Source organism: Ranitomeya variabilis, chromosome 3 (genome assembly GCF_051348905.1).
Source record: "Ranitomeya variabilis isolate aRanVar5 chromosome 3, aRanVar5.hap1, whole genome shotgun sequence".
In the NCBI taxonomy this organism is placed as follows: Eukaryota; Metazoa; Chordata; class Amphibia; order Anura; family Dendrobatidae; genus Ranitomeya; species Ranitomeya variabilis.
In genome coordinates this window covers 409,628,764-409,652,880 of record NC_135234.1, presented here as the reverse complement: position 1 = coordinate 409,652,880, position 24,117 = coordinate 409,628,764, and the positions used below count along the sequence as shown (strand labels likewise).

Sequence of the window (24,117 nt, the reverse complement as noted above, 5' to 3'; positions counted from 1 at the left end):
GGGGCTAAATTTAGGGTTAGGGTTGGGGCTAAATTTAGGGTTAGGGTTAGGCTACTTTCACACTAGCGTTTTTTGGCTTCCGTCGCAATGCGTCGTTGGAGAAAAAACGCATCCTGCAAAAGTGCTTGCAGGATGCGTTTTTTCTCCATTGACTTGCATTAGCGACGGATTAATACAAGTCTATGGGCAAAAAAGGCATCCTGTGGGCACATTTGCAGGATCCGTTTTTTGTCCAAAACGACGGATTGCGACGGATGCCACACAAAGCAAGTGTGAAAGTTGCCTTAGGGTTAGGGTTGGGGCTAAAGTTAGGGCAAGGGTTAGGGTTAAATTTAGGGTTAGGGTTGGGGCTAAAGTTAGGGTTAGGGCTAAAGTTAGGGTTAGGGCTAGGGTTGGGGCTAAAGTTATGGTTAGGGTTGGGGCTAAAGTTAGGGTTAGGGTTGGGGCTAAAGTTAGGGTTAGAGTTGGGATTAGGGTTAGGGTTTGGATTAGGGTTGGTATTAGGGTTACGTTTGGGATTAGGGTTGGGATTAGGGTTACGTTTGGGATTAGGGTTGGGATTAGGGTTACGTTTGGGATTAGGGTTGGGGTTAGGGTTGGGATTAGGGTTAAGGTTAGGGTTAGGGGTGTATTGGGATTAGGGTTAGGTTTGAGGTTAGGGTTGAGATTAGGGTTAGGGGTGTGTTGGATTTAGGGTTTTGATTAGGGTTATGGTTAGGGTTGAGATTAGGGCTGTTTTGGGGTTAGGGTTGTGATTATCGTTAGGGTTGTGATTAGGATTATGGATCGGGTTGAGATTAGGGTTAGGGGTGTGTTGGAGTTAGGGTTGGAGTTAGAATTGGGGGGTTTCCACTGTTTAGGTACATCAGGGGGTCTCCAAACACGACAGCCAATTTTGCGCTTAAAAAGTCAAATGGTGCTCCCTCCCTTCTGAGCTCTGCCGTGCGCCCAAACAGTGGTTTACCCCCACATATGGGGCATCAGCGTACTCGGGATAAATTGGACAACAACTTTTGGGGTCCAATTTCTCCTGTTACCCTTGTGAAAATAAAAACTTGGGGGCTAAAAATCTTTTTTGTGGGAAAAAAAAATATTTTTTTATTTTCACTACTCTGCATTATAAACTTCTGTGAAGCACTTGGGCATTCAAAGTTCTCACCACATATCCAAATAAGTTCCTTGGGGGGTCTAGTTTCCAAAATGGGGTCACTTGTGGGGGGTTTCTACTGTTTAGGTACATCAGTGGCTCTGCAAACGCAACATAACGCCCGCAGACCATTCTATCAAAGCCTGCATTCCAAAATGGCGCTCCTTCCCTTCCGAGCTCTGCCGTGCGCCCAAACAGTGGTTTACCCCCACATATTGGGTACCAGCATACTCAGGACAAATTGGACAACAACTTTTGGGGTCCAATTTCTCTTGTTACCCTTGTGAAAATAAAACTTTGGGGGCTAAAAAATCTTTTTTGTGGGAAAAAAATATTATTTTTTATTTTCACTACTCTGCATTATAAACTTCTGTGAAGCACTTGGGCATTCAAAGTTCTCACCACATATCTAGATAAGTTCCTTGGGGGGTCTAGTTTCCAAAATGGGGTCACTTTTGGGGGGTTTCTACTGTTTAGGCACATCAGGGGCTCTCCAAACGCGACATGGTGTCCGATCTCAATTCCAGTCAATTTTGCTTTGAAAAGTCAAATGGCGCTCCTTTGCTTCCGAGCTCAGCCATGCGCCCAAACAGTGGTTTACCCCTACATATGGGGTGTCGGCGTACTCAGGACAAATTGTACAACAACTTCTGGGGTCCATTTTCTCCTGTTACCCTTGGTAAAATAAAAATTTGGAGGCAAAAGATCATTTTTGTAGAAAAAATGCGATTTTTTTATTTTCACGGCTCTACGTTATAAACTTCTGTGAAGCACCTGGGGGTTTAAAGTGCTCACCATACATCTAGATAAGTTCCTTAAGGGGTCTAGTTTCCAAAATGGTGTCATTTGTGGGGGGTTTCCACTGTTTAGGCACATCAGGGGCTCTCCAAACGTGACATGGCGTCCGATCTCAATTCCAGCCAATTCTACATTGAAAAAGTAAACCGACACTCCTTCTCTTCCAAGCTCTGCGGTGCGCCCAAACAGTGGTTTACCCCCACATACGGGGTATCGACGTACTCAGGAGAAATTGCACAACAACTTTTGTGGTCTAATTTCTCCTGTTACCCTTGTGAAAATAAAAATTTGGGGGCAAAAAGATCATTTTTGTAGAAAAAATGCGATTTTTTATTTTCACGGCTCTACGTTATAAACTTCTGTGAAGCACTTGGGGGTTCAAAGTGCTCACCACACATCTAGATAAGTTCCTTAAGGGGTCTAGTTTCCAAAATGGTATCACTTGTGGGGGGTTTCCACTGTTTAGGCACACCAGGGGCTCTCCAAACGCGACATGGCATCCGATCTCAATTCCAGCCAATTCTGCATTGAAAAAGTCAATCATATAGACCCCTCAAAATGACTTCAAAGGTGATGTGGTCCCTAAAAAAAACATGGTGTTGTAAAAATGAGAAATTGCTGGTCAACTTTTTTACCCTTATAACTCCCTAACAAAAAAAAATGTTTCCAAAATTGTGCTGATGTAAAGTAGACTTGTGGAAAATGTTATTTATTAACTATTTTTCGTGACATATCTCTCTGATTTAAGGGCATAAAAATATAAAGTTTGAAAATTGCAAAATTGTAAAAATTTTCGCCATATTTCCGTTTTTTTCATAAATAATCGCAAGTAATATCGAAGAAATGTTACCACTAACTTGAAGTACAATATGTCACGAAAAAACAATCTCAGAATCAGCGGGATCCGATAAAGCGTTCCAGAGTTATAACCTCTTAAAGTGACAGTGGTCAGAATTGTAAAAATTGGCTCGGTCATTAAGTACCAAATTGGCTCTGTCACTAAGGGGTTAACCCCTTAACGACCGCTTTTTGACGGCGCTGAGAAATAAGTGTATTGCGCCCCCTAGCGTCAGAATTTCTCCGGGGTCTCGACCGGGGGTAGCTGAGGGCCCAGAGAACATGATTCGAGTCGGTTTTTACCGACCCCAGTGTTGCAATTGGCGTTATTAACAGAATAACGGCGACTGCAAAAAAAAAAAGGCCAATTTCCCAGATTTCTCCCCCATCCCCCGAGTACCTCCGGTGTCAAAAACCGCTTGAGGGGAAGTACCCTTTCTCAGCTGATCTGTGAAAAGATTGAGCTGAGGCTCCTGTAGTAGACCTGCCAGTCTCTCGCCAGGCATCCAAAACCCTTCTATCCCTGCAGGTCGGATCATCTATTAAAAATCCCACAGTCCTGTGTCCCCTAATGAGGCAAAGAAGAAACTGGGATTTTTGTGTACTTACCGTAAAATCCTTTTTTCCGAGCCACTCACTAGGGGACACATCGCCCACCCTGTTAGCCTAATGGCTGGTGTTTTTTTCTTTAGTTTGACATGTTGTACTTTTATATGTTGTTAATGTTCTCCTACTGCTTTTACACTGAACTGGTTCTCTAGGAGGAGGGTGTATACTGCAGAGGAGAAGCAAACTTTCTTTGTATTAAAGGGAGTCTGTCACCCCCAAAATCGTATATGAGCTGCGGCCACCGGCATCAGCGGCTTATCTACAGCATTCTGTAATGCTGTAGATAAGCCCCAGATGTAACCTGAAAGATGAGAAATAAAGGTTTTATTATACTCACCCAGGGGCGGTACCGCTGCGGTCCGGGTCCGATGGGTGTCGCAGTCCGGTCCAGCGCCTCCTATCTTCATCAGATGACGTCCTCTTCTTGCCGCGGCTCTGGCACAGGCGTACTTTGTCTGCCCTGTTGAGGGCAGAGCAAAGTACTGCAGTGCGCAGGCGCTGGGAAAGGTCCGAGAGGCTCGGCGCCTGCACACTGCAGTACTTTTCTCTGCCCTCAACAGGGCAGACAAAGTATACCTGTGCCGGAGCCGCGGCAAGAAGAGGACGTCATCTGATGAAGATGGGAGGCGCTGGACCCAGACCGCGATGCCCATCGGACCCGGACCGCAGTGGGACCACCCCTGGGTGAGTATAATCTAACCTTTATTTCTCATCTTTCAGGTTACATCGGGGCTTATCTACAGCATAACAGAATGCTGTAGATAAGCCCCTGATGCCCGTGGCCGCAGCTCATATACGATTTTGGGGGTGACGGACTCCCTTTAACTTAGTGTCAGCCTCCTAGTGGCAACAGCATACACCCACGGTCCTGTGTCCCCATTGAGTGGCTCAGAGAAAAGGATTTTACGGTGAGTACACAAAAATCCCTGTTTTTCACATGACAGGTTCTCTTTAACCTTTTACTCTAGCTGTCTGATTGTAGTAGATGTTGTGGCACAGTTTTATATGAATGCATTGCTGCTAGAACAGAACAATGCTGTTGTTTCGGCAGTATTTCCTACACCAGGGGTGGGCAATTAATTTTCCCCTTGACTTTTTACCTATTTTGTTACATTTCAATCTGTGTTTAAATATTTTGGTAATCTGATTTGTGTGTGATGCATCAACACTAAATCTTCTAAGTTGAAGTGAAGTGAGAAAAATATAAGCATAAATTAAGTATATGGGATCAAATAACTAAAAATTGTAATGTGCATATATATTCACCCCTTTTGCTATGAAGCCCCTAATAGTTTCTGTTGCATAATATTACCTTCATAAGTCACATACTTAGTGAAAGGAAGTACACCTGTGTGCAATCTAAGTGTCACATGGTCTGTCAGTATATACACTATCCACAGATATATATGACAATAAACCATGGTAATATGATAGAGTATTTGTTATTTAAATTATAACCATGTATTTAAATAGGATCGATATCGCCCATCATCAACTACTACATAGAACACCAGCAAAAACGATGACCAAAGAGGCAATGTTATAATATAAAACCACAATTTTATTAAATAGATACATATAAAAACATACTACCAAATTTCAGGAAACATGGACAACTCACATAAATCACACCATCACTAGTGTTGACGCACCGCGCCGCATGATACACAGCTAACTCCCATATTGGGTATTAATGGAAGGCAGTACTTAGAAGGTACAAACATGTATTGTGGATATCAGCTCATAATTATTATCCAGTATGCCATCCCATTTTATGATCACTTAAACCTATCTCATAACCACCATGACCCATTTGGGCCAATACACGCTGAAGAGGTATAATTACCCGTACCTGAATAGCGTCTCAGACGCACGCTGCCGAGTGACACAACAGCTGAGACGCTATTCAGGTACGGGTAATTATACCTCTTGCCTGACATGTTCAGGACCGGACGCTGGAGGCAGAGCTGCGCTGCTGGGGAGCGACTGTGAGGTAAGTATAACAAAGCTTTTTTTTTTTTTTTCTATACAAAATGAATGAAATGGGTGGGGGGAGGAGGAGGAAGGGGGACTGCACATGATGATGTGGGGAGGGGGATTAAAGGGGGACTGCACATGATGTGGGGAGGGGGTTAAAGAGTGACTGCCCATGATGATGTGGGGGGTAAAAGGGGGACTGCATATGTGGAGCAGCCCCCAGACGCAGGACGGCGGGGTGCTCGGTACCGGGTCTATCGGTTCTGAGGATGTCACGGTGGCCTGACCCGGTCCGTGGTCCTGCTAAGGGGCGCCCAATAAAAGGTGTAGGTGGTGGTGTAGGTCGCAGTAAATAACGAGGACACAGGGTTGCAGTCTCTTTACTGAAGGCTTCGGCATCCGCAATCCAGAGCTCTGTTAACTGGGCTGGCTGAGACCGGCCGGTCCGAAGGCACATCCAGAGTTCCCTTTGCAGGTGGAAATCAGTGCCTACCTACTAGCGCCTGGGTGTTGTAGTTGCAGCGCCCCCACTGCCGCAGGGCCGAGGGGTACCCGGTACCGGGCCTCTGAGTCTCTGCTCTGGGGTTGTCACGGCGGCTAGGCCCCGGTCCGTGACCCTGCCGTGGGGCGCACAGGGGATTACTAGGAGTGGATGATGTAGATGGGGGTGAGGCTGTAGTGGTGCGGTGCAGTAAATAACGAGGACACCAGGTTGCAGTCTCTTTACCTCTTTACTGAAGATCTCTGGGTCCTCAGTCCGGAATACGGTTCACCAGGCTGCGCAAGTCCGGCCGGGCCAATGGCACCTCCGGAGTTCTCCTCACAGGTGGAAATTGGTGCCTTCCTTCTAGCGCTATGTGTTGTGGTCCTTCCCTGCTGTGCTTACGGAAAGTCCCCACAACCGTTGTGTCTGTTTCTTAAGTTCCCTCACAACTCGATTAAATGATGTTCTTCTAATCCTCCGTCCCTCCCTGTTGTTCTGGTTGGGACGGCACCCGTATGACGGGTAGGCTCGGAGCTCTTCCGGGACCCTAGAGTCGCCCCTCTCCACAAGTTGCCCCCCAAGACTGCATAGGTGATTTAAGTGAGACAGCCCGCCTTAGACTGACTGTCCTGCCGCTGTTTAGAGTATTGCTTGAAGCTGAATGTTAGGATACCCCCTCGGCGTTCCGGCCACCGGTAGTGCGCCTCAGTAGGGTGTTGCTCCGGTCTTACAGCACGACCCCTACTGGTATTTCTCCTTTTGCTTGATCTCGTTTCTCACTCAGCACAATCTATCTCGCTTCTAGTCCTTCCTTGGGCACCGCCGCTACCCGGAGCAGGCGCGGTCCCGTTACGTTCGTTCAAGTTGCCAAGCCTCTGTCAGGATCCCACCCCTGACAGAGACCCTACTGTATCTTCCCCCACAACACCCTCTGCCACAAGGTGTTGCCTGGTTCCAACCCAGTCAGCTTTCTGATCTAACTTCCTGCCTGACCCCCAGTTTACCCACTATGGTGGGGAGTGGCCTAATGAATAGAACCCTTAGCTCCCCCCGGAGGCCCAGCTGTGAAATGTATTGGTGTCTGTGATACCTGGTCAGATGAACTCCTTCAGTGCCATCAGACGCACCATAGCTCCCCATAGTGGCGGAGCCACAGTACTGCAACGACCAGGACTCTGGGGCGCTGCACTCCCCCCTGGTTAAACACAGTACTCCGGGACTGGGAAGAAAACAACAATACAAGTTAGCAAAAAGACATACAGTTTTGTTGAGTGCAATAACAATAAGTATACTTGAACAGGCTTCCCTTTATGGGAGGTAAGGACACTTGAACGTTACAAACATGGTTAACATTATAAATTACAGGCTATAAATAACTCCTGTAACCCAACCGGGTATTCTACTAAGTGCAAAATTGTTGGACAATAATTTAACATCGCCTTTAAGGACATACACTCTTTATCCACTAAAGACCTTCCTATAATCACATTATAAGGTAATTTAACTTTCTCATTCTCCTTCTTTAAATCTGCAGGACCGCCTGTCCTATCGGCACCAGACCTACTGCCTCTCCTTTCGGTTACAGGACCGCCCCGTTCAGCCAGGGCCTACTGCCTTTTCACTACTATACACAGTATAGAACATAACATTACTTTCAGTTTAAGAGCACTGAGCCATCTCTACATGACTCCTATGAGGACTCAGGGTTTACCTTCTATCCTAACTATCTATCAGCATTATTAAAACATTTTCTATTTAACATTAAGCCTTCTCATTATCTTTCTCTCTTTCATACATGCTGGACACCGCATCTATCCCTACGGGCCCACTGCATCCTTCTTCTATCTTTCACCTCTTTCTTCTCAGAGAACATCATCAGTATTTCTTCACAATTAACTAATTAAATACATATAACTCTCTCATATAAACATTATCATCACGTTCTTTGGTCAAGACATTATTGCTTCCGGTCTTAAAGCAATATCACGGTTTAAGCGCAACAAATGAACATCCCCTTTAAGAGGGGACCAAGTCTTTATGAGGTAGCACGCCTTCTCAAGCTACCAGTCCATACTCAGCAAAGGTTCCAGTGTGGTATCTTCACAAAGAGTCCTTCTTTAAGTAAAACCAGTAGGGAGCGCCTTTAATAAGGTGCAAACTATGTACAAGAAGTTCGGATCATGCACTGTTCATGATTTCAGCAGTTCTAGAAACTTTGTGCAAAAACTTGGAAAAATCAAACAAAAACAAAACAATAGGGATCCCGGGTCAACAGAAGGATCCCCTTAAGAGTTAACCCTGGACGGGTTCAGCAGCAAAATCAGGAAACAAACAAGCAGTTAAGAACTATGTACATATTTAGAGCAGTCATGCTTATTCATCTTTCGGTAGCCCCCACCGAGGCTTTACCTGGCAGGTGGCCCTCTGCGGCCCAGGCAGGTCGGTCTCTAAGTTCACTCCCGCAGCCAGGTGCACCCCGTGGGTTCGGGTCTTCTGCACGACCAGATCGTGCGCTGCAATGAGGGTCTGTGTGGGCCGATGAATAATGCTGGCAGCGGCAGCAGCGGCTTCAGCGGCAAGCTCCTCCCCCTCGGTGCGGGATACCGCCAGAACGGCGGTGCAGCGCTGCATGTCCCGAGCCCACCAGCCGCTCCCCTTTAGGTGCCGGCGGTACGTGACCACATCCCCCGGCTTCAGGAAGGACTTGGCGCCGTCTCCACACAGGCAGGGCTCCACCTCCTCCCGGGTGATGCGGACCCTCAGGGCTGTCCCGATCTCCTGCACGAAGCCCTTTCCCGTCTGGGGCAGGTACACAACCACAAAGCCCCACTTCGGCAGGGAGCCCTCCAGCAGTTCTCCTCGCGCCTCCCGCTCCACTTCTCGCTGGAATTCTGCGATCAGGTGGTTCCGATATTCCCCCCAGGGGAAGGGCCCGAGGTCATGCCCCCCCGGTGCGTTGGTGCCAGACGGCGGGGACATGAGGGCGCCACTGGTCGCAGCAGGGGCCGGGTCGGGTGCAGAGGTGAGGTGGCCTCCCCGGGAGTCGCGGCATTGGGTACCTTCACCCCCGGTAGCTCCTCCGGCGCCGCTCTCCTCTCCTGCGGAAGGCGTACGAGCCGGAGACCATTCAGGCACGGGATGCCCCCTCGGCAGCTCCCACGGGTCCAACTCCTCCAGCGGGGGCATATCAGAGTAATCCACTGGTGACGGGGGTCGGTGCGGGGCCATTCCTTTCTGCAGGCCTGTCCTGGTCTCCAGTTCCACCTCAACTGAGTCATAGTTTCGTTTCTTCGGTTTCCGCCCAGCATAGAAAATCAGGAGGCGGGTCTCGACTGCTGACGGACACGTCCTCAGGACACAGCAATATTTAGACTGGGCGGTCATCGTTGTTCGCGCTCTCTAGCTTGCCTACGCCTACTCCACGCCCCTCTTCTCTCCCTGCGCTCTCCTCAGCGCTGTAATGGCGGCGGATTTTGGCGGCAAATGGCACAGCACACAGTCTCTCAATAAAGTACAGTCCAAGCACGTCAAGTCACAGTTCCAAGGCACACATGACCTGATTCTTCAGGCTTAAGTAGATCCTGTTCGTGACGCCAAGTTTGCAGCGCCCCCACTGCCGCAGGGCCGAGGGGTACCCGGTACCGGGCCTCTGAGTCTCTGCTCTGGGGTTGTCACGGCGGCTAGGCCCCGGTCCGTGACTCTGCCGTGGGGCGCACAGGGGATTACTAGGAGTGGATGATGTAGATGGGGGGTGAGGCTGTAGTGGTGCGGTGCAGTAAATAACGAGGACACCAGGTTGCTACCTCTTTACTGAAGATCTCTGGGTCCTCAGTCCGGAATACGGTTCACCAGGCTGCGCAAGTCCGGCCGGTCCAATGGCACCTCCGGAGTTCTCCTCACAGGTGGAAATCGGTGCCTTCCTTCTAGCGCTATGTGTTGTGGTCCTTCCCTGCTGTGCTTACGGAAAGTCCCCACAACCGTTGTGTCTGTTTCTTAAGTTCCCTCACAACTCGATTAAATGATGTTCTTCTAATCCTCCGTCCCTCCCTGTTGTTCTGGTTGGGACGGCACCCGGATGACAGGTAGGCTCGGAGCTCTTCCGGGACCCTAGAGTCGCCCCTCTCCACAAGTTGCCCCCCAAGACTGCATAGGTGATTTAAGTGAGACAGCCCGCCTTAGACTGACTGTCCTGCCGCTGTTTAGAGTATTGCTTGAAGCTGAATGTTATGATACCCCCTCGGCGTTCCGGCCACCGGTAGTGCGCCTCAGTAGGGTGTTGCTCCGGTCTTACAGCACGACCCCTACTGGTATTTCTCCTTTTGCTTGATCTCGTTTCTCACTCAGCACAATCTATCTCGCTTCTAGTCCTTCCTTGGGCACCGCCGCTACCCGGAGCAGGCGCGGTCCCGTTACGTTCGTTCAAGTTGCCAAGCCTCTGTCAGGATCCCACCCCTGACAGAGACCCTACTGTATCTTCCCCCACAACACCCTCTGCCACAAGGTGTTGCCTGGTTCCAACCCAGTCAGCTTTCTGATCTAACTTCCTGCCTGACCCCCAGTTTACCCACTATGGTGGGGAGTGGCCTAATGAATAGAACCCTTAGCTCCCCCCGGAGGCCCAGCTGTGAAATGTATTGGTGTCTGTGATACCTGGTCAGATGAACTCCTTCAGTGCCATCAGACGCACCATAGCTCCCCATAGTGGCGGAGCCACAGTACTGCAACGACCAGGACTCTGGGGCGCTGCATAGTACTTCCCTGCTGAGCACCACGGGATAGTCCTCACAACTGTCGTGTATGTTTCTGTTCTTTCTCTCTCCGTCCCCCAGATGATATGGATAGGACGCACCCGTATGACGGGGTAGGCCTGGAGTTATTTTATAGCGACCCTAGAGACGCCCCTCTCCCACAATTGCCTCCGTTGTCTTCATTAGGTGAGGCAGCCAACCTAAAATTAACTGCCCAGCCGTTGGTTTGAAGTAATGCGTGGAGCCCAATACTTCCTCGGCATTCCGGCCACCGGCTACGCGCCTCAGTAGGATGTTGCCGATCTCGGGGTACGACTCCTACTGGTTCTATCGCCTTTGTGCTGTGATCTCGTTTCTCACTTCTCCACAATATACTTCGCTTCGTGTCCTTTCTTAAGATGCCGCCGCAATGAAGTGCAGGCGCGGCTCCGTAACGATCTGTCCTTTTCGCTAGGCCTCTGCCAGGATCCCACCCCTGACAGGGACCCCCCTGGATCTTCCCAAGCAACATCTTCTCTCACAAGGTGTTACCTGGGCAAAACCCAGTCAGCTTCTCTCTAACTTCCTATCCAACCCCCAGTTTTACCAGAGTGTGAGGAGTGGCCTAATACATAGAACCTTTTGCTCCCCCTGGTGGCCAGAGTGTGAAGTGTAATGTGTGACTGTGATACCTGGTCAGGTGAACTCCTTTAGTGCCATCAGACGTACCATCACTCCCCTTAGTGGCGGAGCGACAGTACTGCAACGACCAGGACTCTGGGGCGCTGCACATGATAATGTGGAAAGGGGGTTAATGGGGGACTGCACATGATGATGTGGAGAGGGGGTTAAAGGGGGACTGCACATGATGATGTGGGAGGTTAAAGGGGGACTGCACATAATGATGTGGGGGGGTTAAAGGGGGACTGTACATGAAGTGGGGGGTGGGGACAGGAGACTGCAAATTATGAATTGAGAGTGAGTGAAGAGGGACAGCAATTGAATTGAAAGTGGAGGGTGGGGAGAGCAAATGATGATCTGGGGAGAGAGCAAATAATAATGAATTTTGAGGGTGGGGGAGTAAATGATGTATTGAATAAGGGGGTAGAGCTGTTTATAATGAATAGAGGGTGGGAGAGAGAAGACATGACAATGAATTGGGGCGGAAGGGGAATGTAAATATGAGTCAGGGGGTACCTAGTGGGGGGCATTAAGTATGCTAATTAATTTATATATTTATTAGGTGGGGAAAGTGGCTATGTATAGCTTGAAGGGGCTCAGTGGCGTATTATAATTTATATTTGGAATGGTGGGTTGCATAATAACCAATTATGTATTAATGGTGGGTGCATATCTGTATTCAGATGTGTAGTGTAGAAAAAAGGGAAAAAGAGGGGAATGTGCCCTGGAAGCGGTTCTCTAGGTAACTGTTATTTTATGCAGAGATGCGTCCTGGCTGGAAGAAGTGATGGCGGTCTGCGCTGCATGAAAAAGCAAAGATGAAAGACTTCAGCTAGAGACGTCACTGGTGAGTCAGTGTGTTACCTGTACACTGACACGATACATTGTATACTCTACAGAGCTCCTGTGTATAATGTCACCAGTGATCACCATATTATCTATACACTGACACTGTATACAGAGGTCCTGTGTATAATGTTACTGGTGATCACTGTATTACCTGTACACTATATACAGAGCTCCTGTGTATAATGTCACTGGTGATCACTGTATTACCTGTACACTGACAGTAAATACACAGTTCCTGTGTATAATATCTCTTAGTATTATGGTGTTTTTTTTGTTTTGTTTTTTATTAATGATCAGTCACTATGTGGTGGTAATATGTGGTCTGGTCATGGTGTGACTGCATTTGTCCCTTGTATGTGGTATTATAGGTCACTGTGTGGTGGTAATATGTGATCTGGTTATGGTGTGGTGGTATTTGTCAGTTGTATTAATGGTCATTTAAAAAAATGTATGTGACTCATTCCCTAAAAATATATTAATATTTAATAGGTTAAAGTAGAATAGGGTCTGGCCAGAAGAGTCTACCATGTCGTGGTGGCGGCTTAAAAATTCTTTTGGCCAGAACAAAAGCTGCTGGCTATGTATGTGATTTGGTGTTTGATGGGAACTGTTAATATCTGATTGATTGAGGACGTGGTGGAGAAGTTGAGTTTTTCCAAGAGTGAGCGGTGGGACTGTGGAAGATTCGAAGGGTGGAGCTGGGGTGAAATTCCTAGTGGTAGGCCTGCTGCTCAGTACCACTCCTCCTGTCCTGTATATATACACTGCACAGTACCACTCCTCCTGTCCTGTATATATACACTGCACAGTACCACCCCTGTCCTGTTGTTGGAGAGGCGACATTGGTCTTTGGGAGGGTTAATATTGGTTTATTATTTTCAGGAATACTATGGGAAAATAAAAAATACCGTGTTTTTCAGATTTTAAGATGCACTTTTTTCCTCCCAAAATGTGGAGGAAAATGGGGGTGCGTCTTATAGTCCTGATGAACTGGCTGTGGTGGGGATGTGGGGGAGCATCATTGGCGGAGTAGTGAGTCACAGAGGCAGGAGCCGGCGGCTGCGGCTAACTCCTGTGCCCGCTGCTAAAGAGAAATTCATTTTCACTGCATTCCACCCCATGGGCATGGAGGGCAATGAATATTAATTTCTTTTTCGCATCCTGGTATGATTGGCCCCCATCCTGGTCCTGGTATGATTGGTCCCATCCTTATTCTGGTATGATTGGCTCCCACCCTCACTACACTTACACTACTGTTTAGGGTCACCCAGACAATTTTGTGTTTTCCATGAAAACTCATACTTTTATTATTCAAATGAGTTGCCAAATGAATTGAAAATCTAGTCCAGACATTGACAAGGTTCGAAAAAAATATTTTTATTTGAAATAATTTTCTCCTTCAAACTTTGCTTTTGTCAAAGAATGCTCCCTTTGCAGCAATTACAGCATTGCAGACCTTTGGCATTCTAGCAGTTAATTTGCTGAAGTAATCTGGAGAAATTTCACCACATGCTTCCAGAAGCCCCTCCCACAACTTGGTTTGGCTTGATGGGCACTTTTTGCGTACCATACGGTCAAGCTGCTCCCACAACAGCCAATGGGGTTGAGATCTGGTGACTGCGCTGGCCACTCCATTATAGATAGAATACCAGCTGCCTGCTTCTTCCCTTAATAGTTCTTGCATAATTTGGAGGTGTGCTTTGGGTCATTGTCCTGTTGTAGGATGAAATTGGCTCCAATCAAGCGCTGTCCACAGGGCATGGCATGACGTTGCAAAATGGAGTGATAACCACCTTCCTTATTCAAAATCCCTTTTACCTTGTACAAATCTCCCACTTTACCAGCACCAAAGCAACCCCAGACCATCACATTACCTCCACCATGCTTGACAGATGGCGTCAGGCAGTCTTCCAGCATCTTTTCAGTTGTTCTGTGTCTCACAAATGTTCTTCTGTGTGATCCAAACACCTCAAACTTGGATTTGTCTGTCCATGACACTTTTTTCCAATCTTCCTCTGTCCAATGTCTGTGTTCTTTTGCCCGTATTAATATTTTTTTTTTATTAGCCAGTCTCGGATTTGGCTTTTTCTTTGCCACTCTGCCCTGAAGGCCAGCATCCCGGAGTCGCCTCTTCACTGTAGATGTTGACAGTGGTGTTTTGCGTGTACTATTTATTGAAGCTGCCAGTTGAGGACCCGTGAGGCGTCGATTTTTCAAACTACAGACTCTAATGTACTTGTCTTGTTGCTCAGTTGTACAGCGTGGCCTCCCACTTCTATTTCTACTCTGGTTAGAGCCTGTCTGTGCTCTCCTCTGAAGGAAGTAGTACACACCTTAGTAGGAAATCTTCAGTTTCTTGGCAATTTCTCGCATGGAACAGCCTTCATTTCTAAGAACAAGAATAGACTGTCGTGTTTCACATGAAAGTTCTTTTTTCTGGCCATTTTGAGAGTTTAATGGAACCAACAAGTGTAATGCTCAAGATTCTCAACTAGCTCAAAGGAAGGTCAGGTTTATAGGTTCTCTAATTAGCCAAACTGTTTTCAGCTGTGCTAACATACTTGCACAAGGGTTTTCAAGGGTATTCTAACCATCCATTAGCCTACATACACAGTTAGCAAACACAAAGTACCATAAGAACACTGGAGTGATGGTTGTTGGAAATGGGCCTCTATACACCTATGAAGATATTGCATTAGAAACCAGACGTTTGCAGCTAGAATAGTCATTACCACATTAACAATGTATAGAGTGTATTTCTGAATCATTTAATGTTGGCTTCATTGGAAAAAACTGTGCTTTTCTTTCAAAAATAAGGAAATTTGTAAGTGACCCTAAACTTTGGAACGGTAGTGTACCTTCCCGGCGCTCCCTCGCAGCGTCCTGCTCTGTTGCCTGCAGCTGCTTAATGCTTGTGAGCAGCACATGGAAGGGATGTCATGCGCTGCTTGCAAGCCAGAGGGCAGCTGTCGGAATATTCAGTGCTCTCTGCACGCTGGGACTGTTCATCGCAGAGAGCGGTGAGTATTCATTGCTCTTCAGTAGCGCGCAGTGTCAGCCGGAGACTTCCTGCAGCGGCCGGCGGTCACATGTGCCGATACTTAAGAGAAATGAATATTCAGAATATTAATTTCTCCTACGTATCGGCACACGTGACCGCCAGCAGGAGTAAGAAGACTCCTGCTGAGACTGTGTGTGCTGCTGAAGAGCAATGAATACTCACCGCTCTCTGATGAACAGTCCCAGCGTGCAGAGAGCACGGAGTATTTCGGCAGCTGCCCTTCGAACTGAAAGCAGCGCATGGCAGGGACGTCATGCCATACATAACACAACCATAAAGCAGCTGCTGGCGTCTGAACAAGATGCGAGGGAGCGCCGGGAAGGTTAGTGTAATAGTTTGTTTTTTTAATCTTTTCTGATGGGGCCTGCATGCCAGGATAAGGAAACGATGGGACCAATCATATCAGGATAAGGATGGGGCTGGCGGCCCCATCCTTCTGCAATGTATTGAGCACTATTTGCATCTCGCGGATGCAAAGAGTGGTGATAGCGGGCGGTGGAGGAACAGTGGGCGAGGGAGGGCATGGTGTGGCCCGAGGGCCACTGTTACAGCGCTTCAGCTGTCTCAGTCCGCGGGCCAGACTGGAACAGCCAAAGGGCTGGATGCGGTCCTCACTTTGCTTAGGTCTGACGTATACTATATGGACAAAAATATTGAAACACTCCTGTTAACCATTTGTGCACAATGACGTAGCTGCATATCAGTCAATGTGCTTGTGTGTGTGTGGAGTGAATTCAGGAACTCGGCTTACTACACATCAGAGCTAGGTTGTCTGTGCTTACCCCCCACCAAGTTCAGGGGTTGACTTTTAAAGGGGTTGTTCACTTCTCAAACAACCCCATCTTAATCAGCATATTTGCACAAGTAAAATAATAACACACATGCTCACCTTCGGTGGCGGGGCTGTTCCAGCAGTGTCCGTACTCACTCTCCCGGTGGTCATGTGAGATTATGTCATGCAAGCAATCCTTCGTATTGCTGTATATAGTAAAAATGATGGTCTCCTTTTGAAGCCTGGCCACAGACTTGAGATTCCAAGAAGCTTCATATTGATAGGAACAGAGGTCTTCAACAGACCCTTAGCTGTAATAGCTTCCTGGAATCGCTTCGCATAGAATGACACTCACTCCACCATGCCTGTGTGCTGTTAACGCCGCTGTTAGTGATTGACAGCAGCATTTAGCAAGTTAACAGTCGCAGGCTGAACTCTGCTCCACTGGCGGCTGTGATAGGCAGGTCCTGGCTGTAGGTCACAGCCATTATCTACCAGTAATTGGTCGAGCTCACCTTGTGAGTCCGTTCCATACACCCGTTACCGGGTTGCATCATACATGTACAGCGGATGTCGGTAAGGGGTTAAAAGCCTCTGTTTCCAGTACATATAAATATTATTGTTGGATGTACAAATATAAATTTTGACTTTTTGTTTATTTTTGTCACAACTTTTTTAATATGTGTAACACTTGCTTTCACAGAGCCTTCTCTGGAATCACAATTTGAGAGCCTAAGCCTAAATGAAAAACCACCACTGGCTAAGCCTGTGTACAACAAGAAAGGCCTAGAAACATTACCGGAGTTGCAGCACAGTCTGTTTGGCAGTATGTATTTAATCACACTTTCTCACTGTATTGCCCATTACTTTTTCATCATTATAGGCTCCATATTAATATCTTTGTATTATTCTTAAAGGGGTATTCTTAAAGTTATCATATTGCTTTAATTAGTTAGATAATTTAATTAGTTAGATAACTTGCTTTTTCTATCTGCTGTCATTCTCTTTCTGTGAGAGCTTTTATCTTACATAGTGTACGGCTGGTTTCCATGGAGCTCGGTTACTATTGCCTGCCAAGACATTGGCCAGAGTGCGTAATAGTTACATTCCAGGAGAGGAGTTTAAGGGAACCTGTCAACTGATCCATAGTGCCCAAACTGTAGGCAGCATGTATCAGGCACTGGCTGTCGCATCCCAGCCAGATATGCTAGTCAATAGCGTGGCTTTAAAAATAGCCGGGCCTCTTGCCTAGTCGTACTTGCAGGTCACTGGTGGCTTCTGCCCGCCCACTGACAATGACTGATAAGTATCTACCTATACGCACAAGTAGGCAGAGGCGGGGAGAAGCCACCGGGGACCTACCTGTACGACTAGTCACCCGTGCAGCTCGGCCTTCGACAGTTATTAAAAGTATATCTTCCTTTGAAACACCGCAGCTTTTCAGAGACAAACATACATGGCTGGGATATGGCAGGCAGTGGCTGATACATGGTGCCCGAACTGGGGGCGGCATGTATCAGCTGACAGGTTCACTTTAACTCTTAAAACATCAGTCACCTCTCCATCCCATTGATTTCTATACAGCAGTTAGTTACTCACCTCTTTCCTCCTCCCCCCTCTCCGCTCCTTATAAGCTGTTCTTGTCAGTTGTGTAGACTCAAGAGCAAAAATAGTGGAATTACATTTCTGATTCAACACAAAGCCCTACTGACCAATTTTGTCACTTCAGTTTTCCAATACATTTTCACAATGAAAACATGCTCCTCCACACTGTATCTGTACATTGTTAATGCATGAAGAAGGTATTTGGCAGGAGTGAAATGCAAGCACCACATACAAACTACGGATGCTCGAAAAGGCGTGCAGCAAGTCTATCTCATAGTGGAGACAATCTGCGGGTCGACAAGTCTACAAAACCACTCGGCACAAGGATGTTTCTCGTTGATGTCTCTGAGGTTTATTGCTCTCACTTCTCATGAACCAAAGTACAAGTGCCTCTCACAAAATTAGAATATAATCAAAAGTTAATTTATTTCAGTTCTTCAATACAAAAGGTGAAACTCATATATTATAGAGTCATTACAAACAGTGATGTATTTCAAGTGTTTTATTTCTGTTTATGTTGATGATTATGGCTTACAGCCAATGAAAACCCCAAAGTCATTATCTCAGTAAATTAGAATAATTAACAAAAAAAAACTTCCAAAGGCTTCCTAAGCGTTTAAGAAGGTCCCTTAGTCTGTTTCAGTAAGCTCCACAATCATGGGGAAGACTGCTGACTTGTCAGATGTTCAGAAGGCAGTCATTGACATGCACCAAAAGGAGGATAAGCCACAAAAGGTCATTACTAAAGAAGCTGTCTGTTCAGAGTGCTAAACATATTAATGGAAAGTTGAGTGGAAGGAAAAAGTGTGGTAGAAAAAGGTGCACAAGCAAACGGGATAACCGCAGCCTTGAAAGGATTGTGAAGAAAAGGCCATTCAAAAATTTGGGGGAGATTCACAAGGAGTGGACTGCTGCTGGAGTCATTGGTTCAAGAGCCACCACACACAGACGTATCCAGGTCACGGGCTACAAGTGTTGCATTCCTTGTGTCAAGCCACTCTTGATGAATAGACAACGCCAGAAGCGTCTTACCTGGGCCAAGGAGAAAAAGAACTGGACTGTTGCTCAGTGGTCCAAGGTGTTATTTTCAGATGAAAGTAAATCTTGCATTTCATTTAGAAATCCAGGTCCCAGAGTCTGGAGAGGTACACAATCCAAGCTGCTTGAGGTCTAGTGTGAAGTTTCCACAATCAGTGATGGTTTGGGAAGCCATGTCATCTGCTTGTGTAGGTCCACTGTGTTTTATCAAGACCAAAGTCAGCGCAGCCATCTACCAGGAAATTTTAGAGCACTTCATGCTTCCCTCTGCCGACAAGCTTTTTGGAGATGGAAGTTTCATTCTCCAGCAGGACTTGGCCCCTGTCCACACTGCCAAAAGTACTATTACCTGGTTTAAAAACAACAGTATTACTGTGCTTGATTGATTTTAAGGAATATAGCAATATAACATTAGTTAATGGGGAATTACTAAAGTTGTGCCAACTCCGGGAAATCCCATCCCAGGTTGCTGCAGCAAGTTCAGTGGTGCGGGGGGCTCTGGCATCATTTTATGAAATCCCGGAGCTCCCGCACTTCCATTGACTCGATGCTGTGGCCTACAGGATAATGGCCGCTGGAGGCGGGAAACGAGATCTCAGTGCCGAGATATCAATCTGCGCATGCACCGCCTCCGGCGGCCATTTTCCCGGAGGCCACTGCATCGAGTCAATAGAAGTGCGGGGGCTCTGGGTTTTCACAAAATGTTGCCGGAGCCCCTGCACCGCCGAACCTGCCGCACCAGTTGGGATGGGAGTGAGATTAATGCCCTGCAGCGTTGGACCACCAGACGAATCGCCCATCTCCTGCTGCCACCACGCTAAATGTAAGTACATTCCGAATATAAGATGCACCCCTGTTTTACCCCTAAATTTTTTTTGGGGGAAAGTGCGTTTTATAGTCTGAAAAATACGGTACACAATAAAAGTATTGGGCAACAGAAGAACTTTTCAAGGTGATATTTGTACACACAGCATGTCGCATCTCAGAGTAATAATAATAATCTCTATTTTTATATAGTGCTAACAACATATTCTGCAGCGCTTTACCGTTTGCACACATTATCATCGCTGTCCCTGATGGGCTCACAATCTCTACAATTCTCACTCTACTTTTAGGGTAGGTGCACACGTTCAGGATTTTTTGCGTTTTTTTTCGTGTTTTTTCGCTATAAAAACGTGATAAAAACGCGGAAAAAAAACGCTTACATATGCCTCCCATTATTTTCAGTTATTCCGTATATCTTGTGCAAATGTTGCATTTTTTTCCGCGAAAAAATCGCATCGCAGAAAAAAAAGCAACATGTTCATTAAATTAATAAATCCCTGCGATTCCGCACACCTAGGAATGCATTGATCTGCTTACTTCCCGCATGTGGCTATGCCCACCATGCTGGAAGTAAGCAGATCATGTGCGGTTGGTACCCAGGGTGGAGGAGAGGAGACTCTCCTCCACGGACTGGGCACCGTATAATTGGTAAAAAAAAAGAATTAAAATAAAAAATAGTGATATACTCACATTCTGATGGCCCCGGAGTCTTCCCGCCTCTCATCGGTGCATGCTCTCTCTTCCGTTCCTATAGATGCTCTGTGTGAAGGTCATGTGACCGCGACGTCATCGCAGGTCCTACACACAAACCAACAGCTGAGGAGATCGGGGGCCATCAGAGGGTGAGTATAACCTTTTTTTTTATTTTTATTATTTTTAGCATGATATCTTTTTACTATTGATGCTGCATCTATAGTAAAAAGTTGGTCACACTTGTCACGCACTATGTTTGACAAGTGTGACCAACCTGTCAATCACTTTTCCAAGTGATGCTACAGATCGCTTGGAAAACTTTAGCATTCTGCAAGCTAATTACGCTTGCAAAATGCTAAAAAAACACGCGAAAAAAACGCGAAAAGAAGCATGCGGATTTCTTGCAGAAAATTTCCGGTTTTCGTCAGGAAATTTCTGCAAGAAATCCTGACGTGTGCACATACCCTTAAAACCCTTTGTTTCACTCCTATTGATTAGTTTAATGATTAGTACACTGTCCTATAGAGTTAAATGGATCCATTCATACATCTCTTGCTTCTTTTTTTTTTTTTTAAATAGATCCGTTTGTGCTTTGCGCTAAACTCAGTTCATGTCCATTTCGCATCTATTTTTCTGTGGATCCGTTTAGCCATAATAGAATAGTAATACAAGGAACGGTTTGCTTCTGTTTAGTTTTTTTTAGTTTGTTAAAACAATTTATTTTTTGTTTGTCTTTTTTGTTAAATTTCACAGGTATTGCTGATGGCACAACTATAAAACCTGATAAACTATATAACGATCTTCAAGCAGAGCACCCTGGTTTAGAAGACTTGCTGAATACTGTGCTGCCGGATTCCAGCGCTGTACTCCTTGTATCCAGGAGCTGGGCTGTGGATTTAGAGCAGAAGAGAAATCCTAAAGTTGTGTGTGACGTTTTGCTTTTATCACCTAACAACTATCCAACACTCTACTCCGTCTTCAGTGCTAAGGTGTCAGAAGAGGAGTTTCAGTATTCACTAGTAACAGCCTTTGCGTTGAAGAAAAAATTGATTAATGTTGGAAGCTACACTGGAAAGTTATGTGTAATCCCTAAGTTGTTGTGTCTGAATGCTGAGCATGGGGTTTCCAGTCCCTCCTGGCCGGAGATCAAGTACCCAGAGACATATAAATTGGATGATTTGGAAACTCTGGAAGAATTATTGAAGTCACTCACTATAGTGATTCTTAGTTTTCGGAACGTGCTAAGTGACAAGATTGGGATGGAGTACTTCAGCCTTCTTACCTTAGAACAGTACAAAATACTGTCAGAAAATTTATTTAATAAGACCTCCTTTGTGCATGGACCACCAGTATACTATGTACCTGTGACAGAAGCTATAAGGACCTGATTAATTAAGACTGGCATTGTACATTCCAGTCTTTAATAAGTGTTTTAGGATAGGATACACGGAATTAAGAGGCGCACACCACTTAATCAATTTTGTGCATCATGCCAGTAATGCTACTCTAGTCAGAGACTGGTGCAACATTTTGACGGAAAAATTCCATCATTGATTGATTTGATGGGCAGGAATTGCCACTCCCCATCTTGCCCAAACTCCTTCCCATCTCTGTCCATTTTGAAAGAGATGTCTGAAACTGGGTTGAAAACACCATAAGTCACATTTTTGCTCAAAATTGTGCTTCTTTTTAAAGTGTTTTACATCAGTTTCCTGGTGTAAACCCTTTGGTGATTTGGGACCTATCTGTGTTTCTTTTTCTTTCTTTTCATTTCACAATTTTACCTGCCTTATCTTTTTAGATTTTTCCTTGTGTGTTAAAACACATAGATCTAAAATTAATTTTATACTTATCAAGTTCAGATGCTCCTGGTGATTACAATTTTTTTACTATATGGTGAATGTATTATTTTAATCATATCAATGTTTTTCATTTTCAGGAGTCGAGGCATCTGTCAGACCATGACTCGTATGTGGTTTGTAACTCAAGACTTGGTTAATGTCAAGCACATTGTGGTTGATGAGGCTCAAAATTTTCAAGTTAATGAAGGTCATTGGTTTAAAAAGGCAAACAATATTGTTGAGAAATCATGTGGTGTATTTTGGTTTTTTTTGGACAATTTCCAATCATGGCACAAAAAATCTACTGGCCTGCCAGAATGCAGACTTCAGAATAAGTACATGTTAAATAAGGTGGTTCGGAGTCCCTACAAAATCTACGAAAACATTTTTATGAAAATGAACAAAGTTGCTTGCACAGCTAATGACCCTTTCTTGACCGAGCTGATAAAGAAGAGCGACTGTTGCCACGCAATAGAGGGGTTCTGTCAAATTCTCACGCAAGTGAAGGCAGACATTGTGAAGTACGTCTCTGAAAACTGTTACAAATATCTTTCCAATGGCTACTCACAAAGTGATATAGCTATTTTATGCAGCACAGAGTCTACAGCTATAGAATATAAAGGACTGCTGTTCAAGGAGATAAACAGACGTGCAAGGAAAGGAAAAGTAATAGTGACAAAATTCAAAAGTGCAGAAGATCAGACCCAAGATGCAATCATTGTAGATAGTGTCCGACGCTTTTCAGGATTGGAACAACTCATCGTGTTTGCAATTAACCCGGTTTCTAAAAACGACCGAGTTAACGACAACCTTTTTATCTGTGCTGCCTCGAGATCTACTTCGAAGCTCCATATGCTCTATGAAAATGCAGAAGATTGAGTATATTTTTCTTTTATAATTTGGTGCATTTTGAGGTTTCATGGGCAATATTTCTAATAGAGGTCTTTAATGCCTTCCTACCAAAGCCTGTTTTTACCTTCCTGACCAGGCCAAATTTTTCAACTCATACAAGTGTCGCTTTATATGGTAAGCACTATTTGACTTTTCGAGGGCAGACTTCACCAAAATAGACTGCTGACGCCATGTCGCATTTGAGGAATCACTGAGATGCAAAAACAGAAACTCCCCCCCAAGTGACCCCAATTTGGAAACTACACGCCTCAAGGAATTTATCTAGGGGTGTGGTAAGCATCTTGAACCCACATTTTTTTTCCACAAAAATGTTTCTTTAGCCCAAGACTTTCTGTTCTCACAAAGGTAACAGGAGAAAATGGACCATGCAGTGTCTCCTGAGTATGCCAATGCGACTTATCAGGGGAATAACTACTGTTTGGGCACACAGGCGGGCTCGGAAGGGAAGGAGCGCCGTTTGACTTTTTTAACATAAAATTGTCTGGAATTAGGAGCAGGACTATGAAATTTGTGCATTCACACTGAAGGCATCAAAACTATGAATTAACACATGTGGAATTATATACTTAACAAAAAAGTGTGAAACAACTGAAATTATGTCTTATATTCTAGGTTCTTCAAAGTAGCCACCTTTTGTTTTGATGACTGCTTTGCACACTCTCGGCATTCTCTTGATGAGCTTCAAGAGGTAGTCACCGGGAATGGTTTTCAATTCACAGGTGTGCCCTGTCAGGTTTAATAAGTGAGATTTCTTGCCTTATAAATGGGGTTGGGACCATCAGTTGTGTTGAGCAGAAGTCTGGTACACAGCTGATAGTCCTACTGAATAGACTGTTAGAATTTGTATTATGGCAAGAAAAAAGCAGCTAAGTAAAGAAAAACGAGTGGCCATCATTACTTTAAGAAATGAAGGTCAGTCAGTCTGAAAAATTGGGAAGACTTTGAAAGTGTCCCCAAGTGCAGTGGCAAAAACCATCAAGCGCTACAAAGAAACTGGCTCACGTGAGGACCGCCCCAGGAAAGGAAGATCAAGAGTCATCTCTGCTTCTGAGGATAAGTTTATCCGAGTCACCAGCCTCAGAACTCGCAGGTTAACAGCAGCTCAGATTAGAGACCAGGTCAATGCCACACAGAGTTCTAGCAGCAGACACATCTCTACAACAACTGTTAAGAGGAGACTTTGTGCAGCAGGCCTTCATGGTAAAATAGCTGCTAGGAAACCACTGCTAAGGACAGGCAACAAGCAGCAGAGACTTGTTTG

The 24,117-nt window shown here is 45.7% G+C and overlaps 1 protein-coding gene across 1 annotated transcript in view; it reads left to right on the top strand.

The window, feature by feature from the left end:
* The window catches only part of LOC143817705 (schlafen family member 9-like), a 103,943-nt gene extending 80,552 nt beyond the window's left edge, over positions 1–23,391 (top strand). The window contains exons 5-8 of the mRNA XM_077299191.1: positions 16,646–16,768; positions 20,857–21,452; positions 21,905–21,999; positions 22,043–23,391. Of these exons, the coding sequence (XP_077155306.1) occupies positions 16,646–16,768; positions 20,857–21,452; positions 21,905–21,999; positions 22,043–22,823 (1,595 nt within the window). The 3' untranslated portion in view covers positions 22,824–23,391. The remainder of the gene's footprint in view (positions 1–16,645; positions 16,769–20,856; positions 21,453–21,904; positions 22,000–22,042) is intronic.
* Positions 23,392–24,117: the final 726 nt, after the last annotated feature.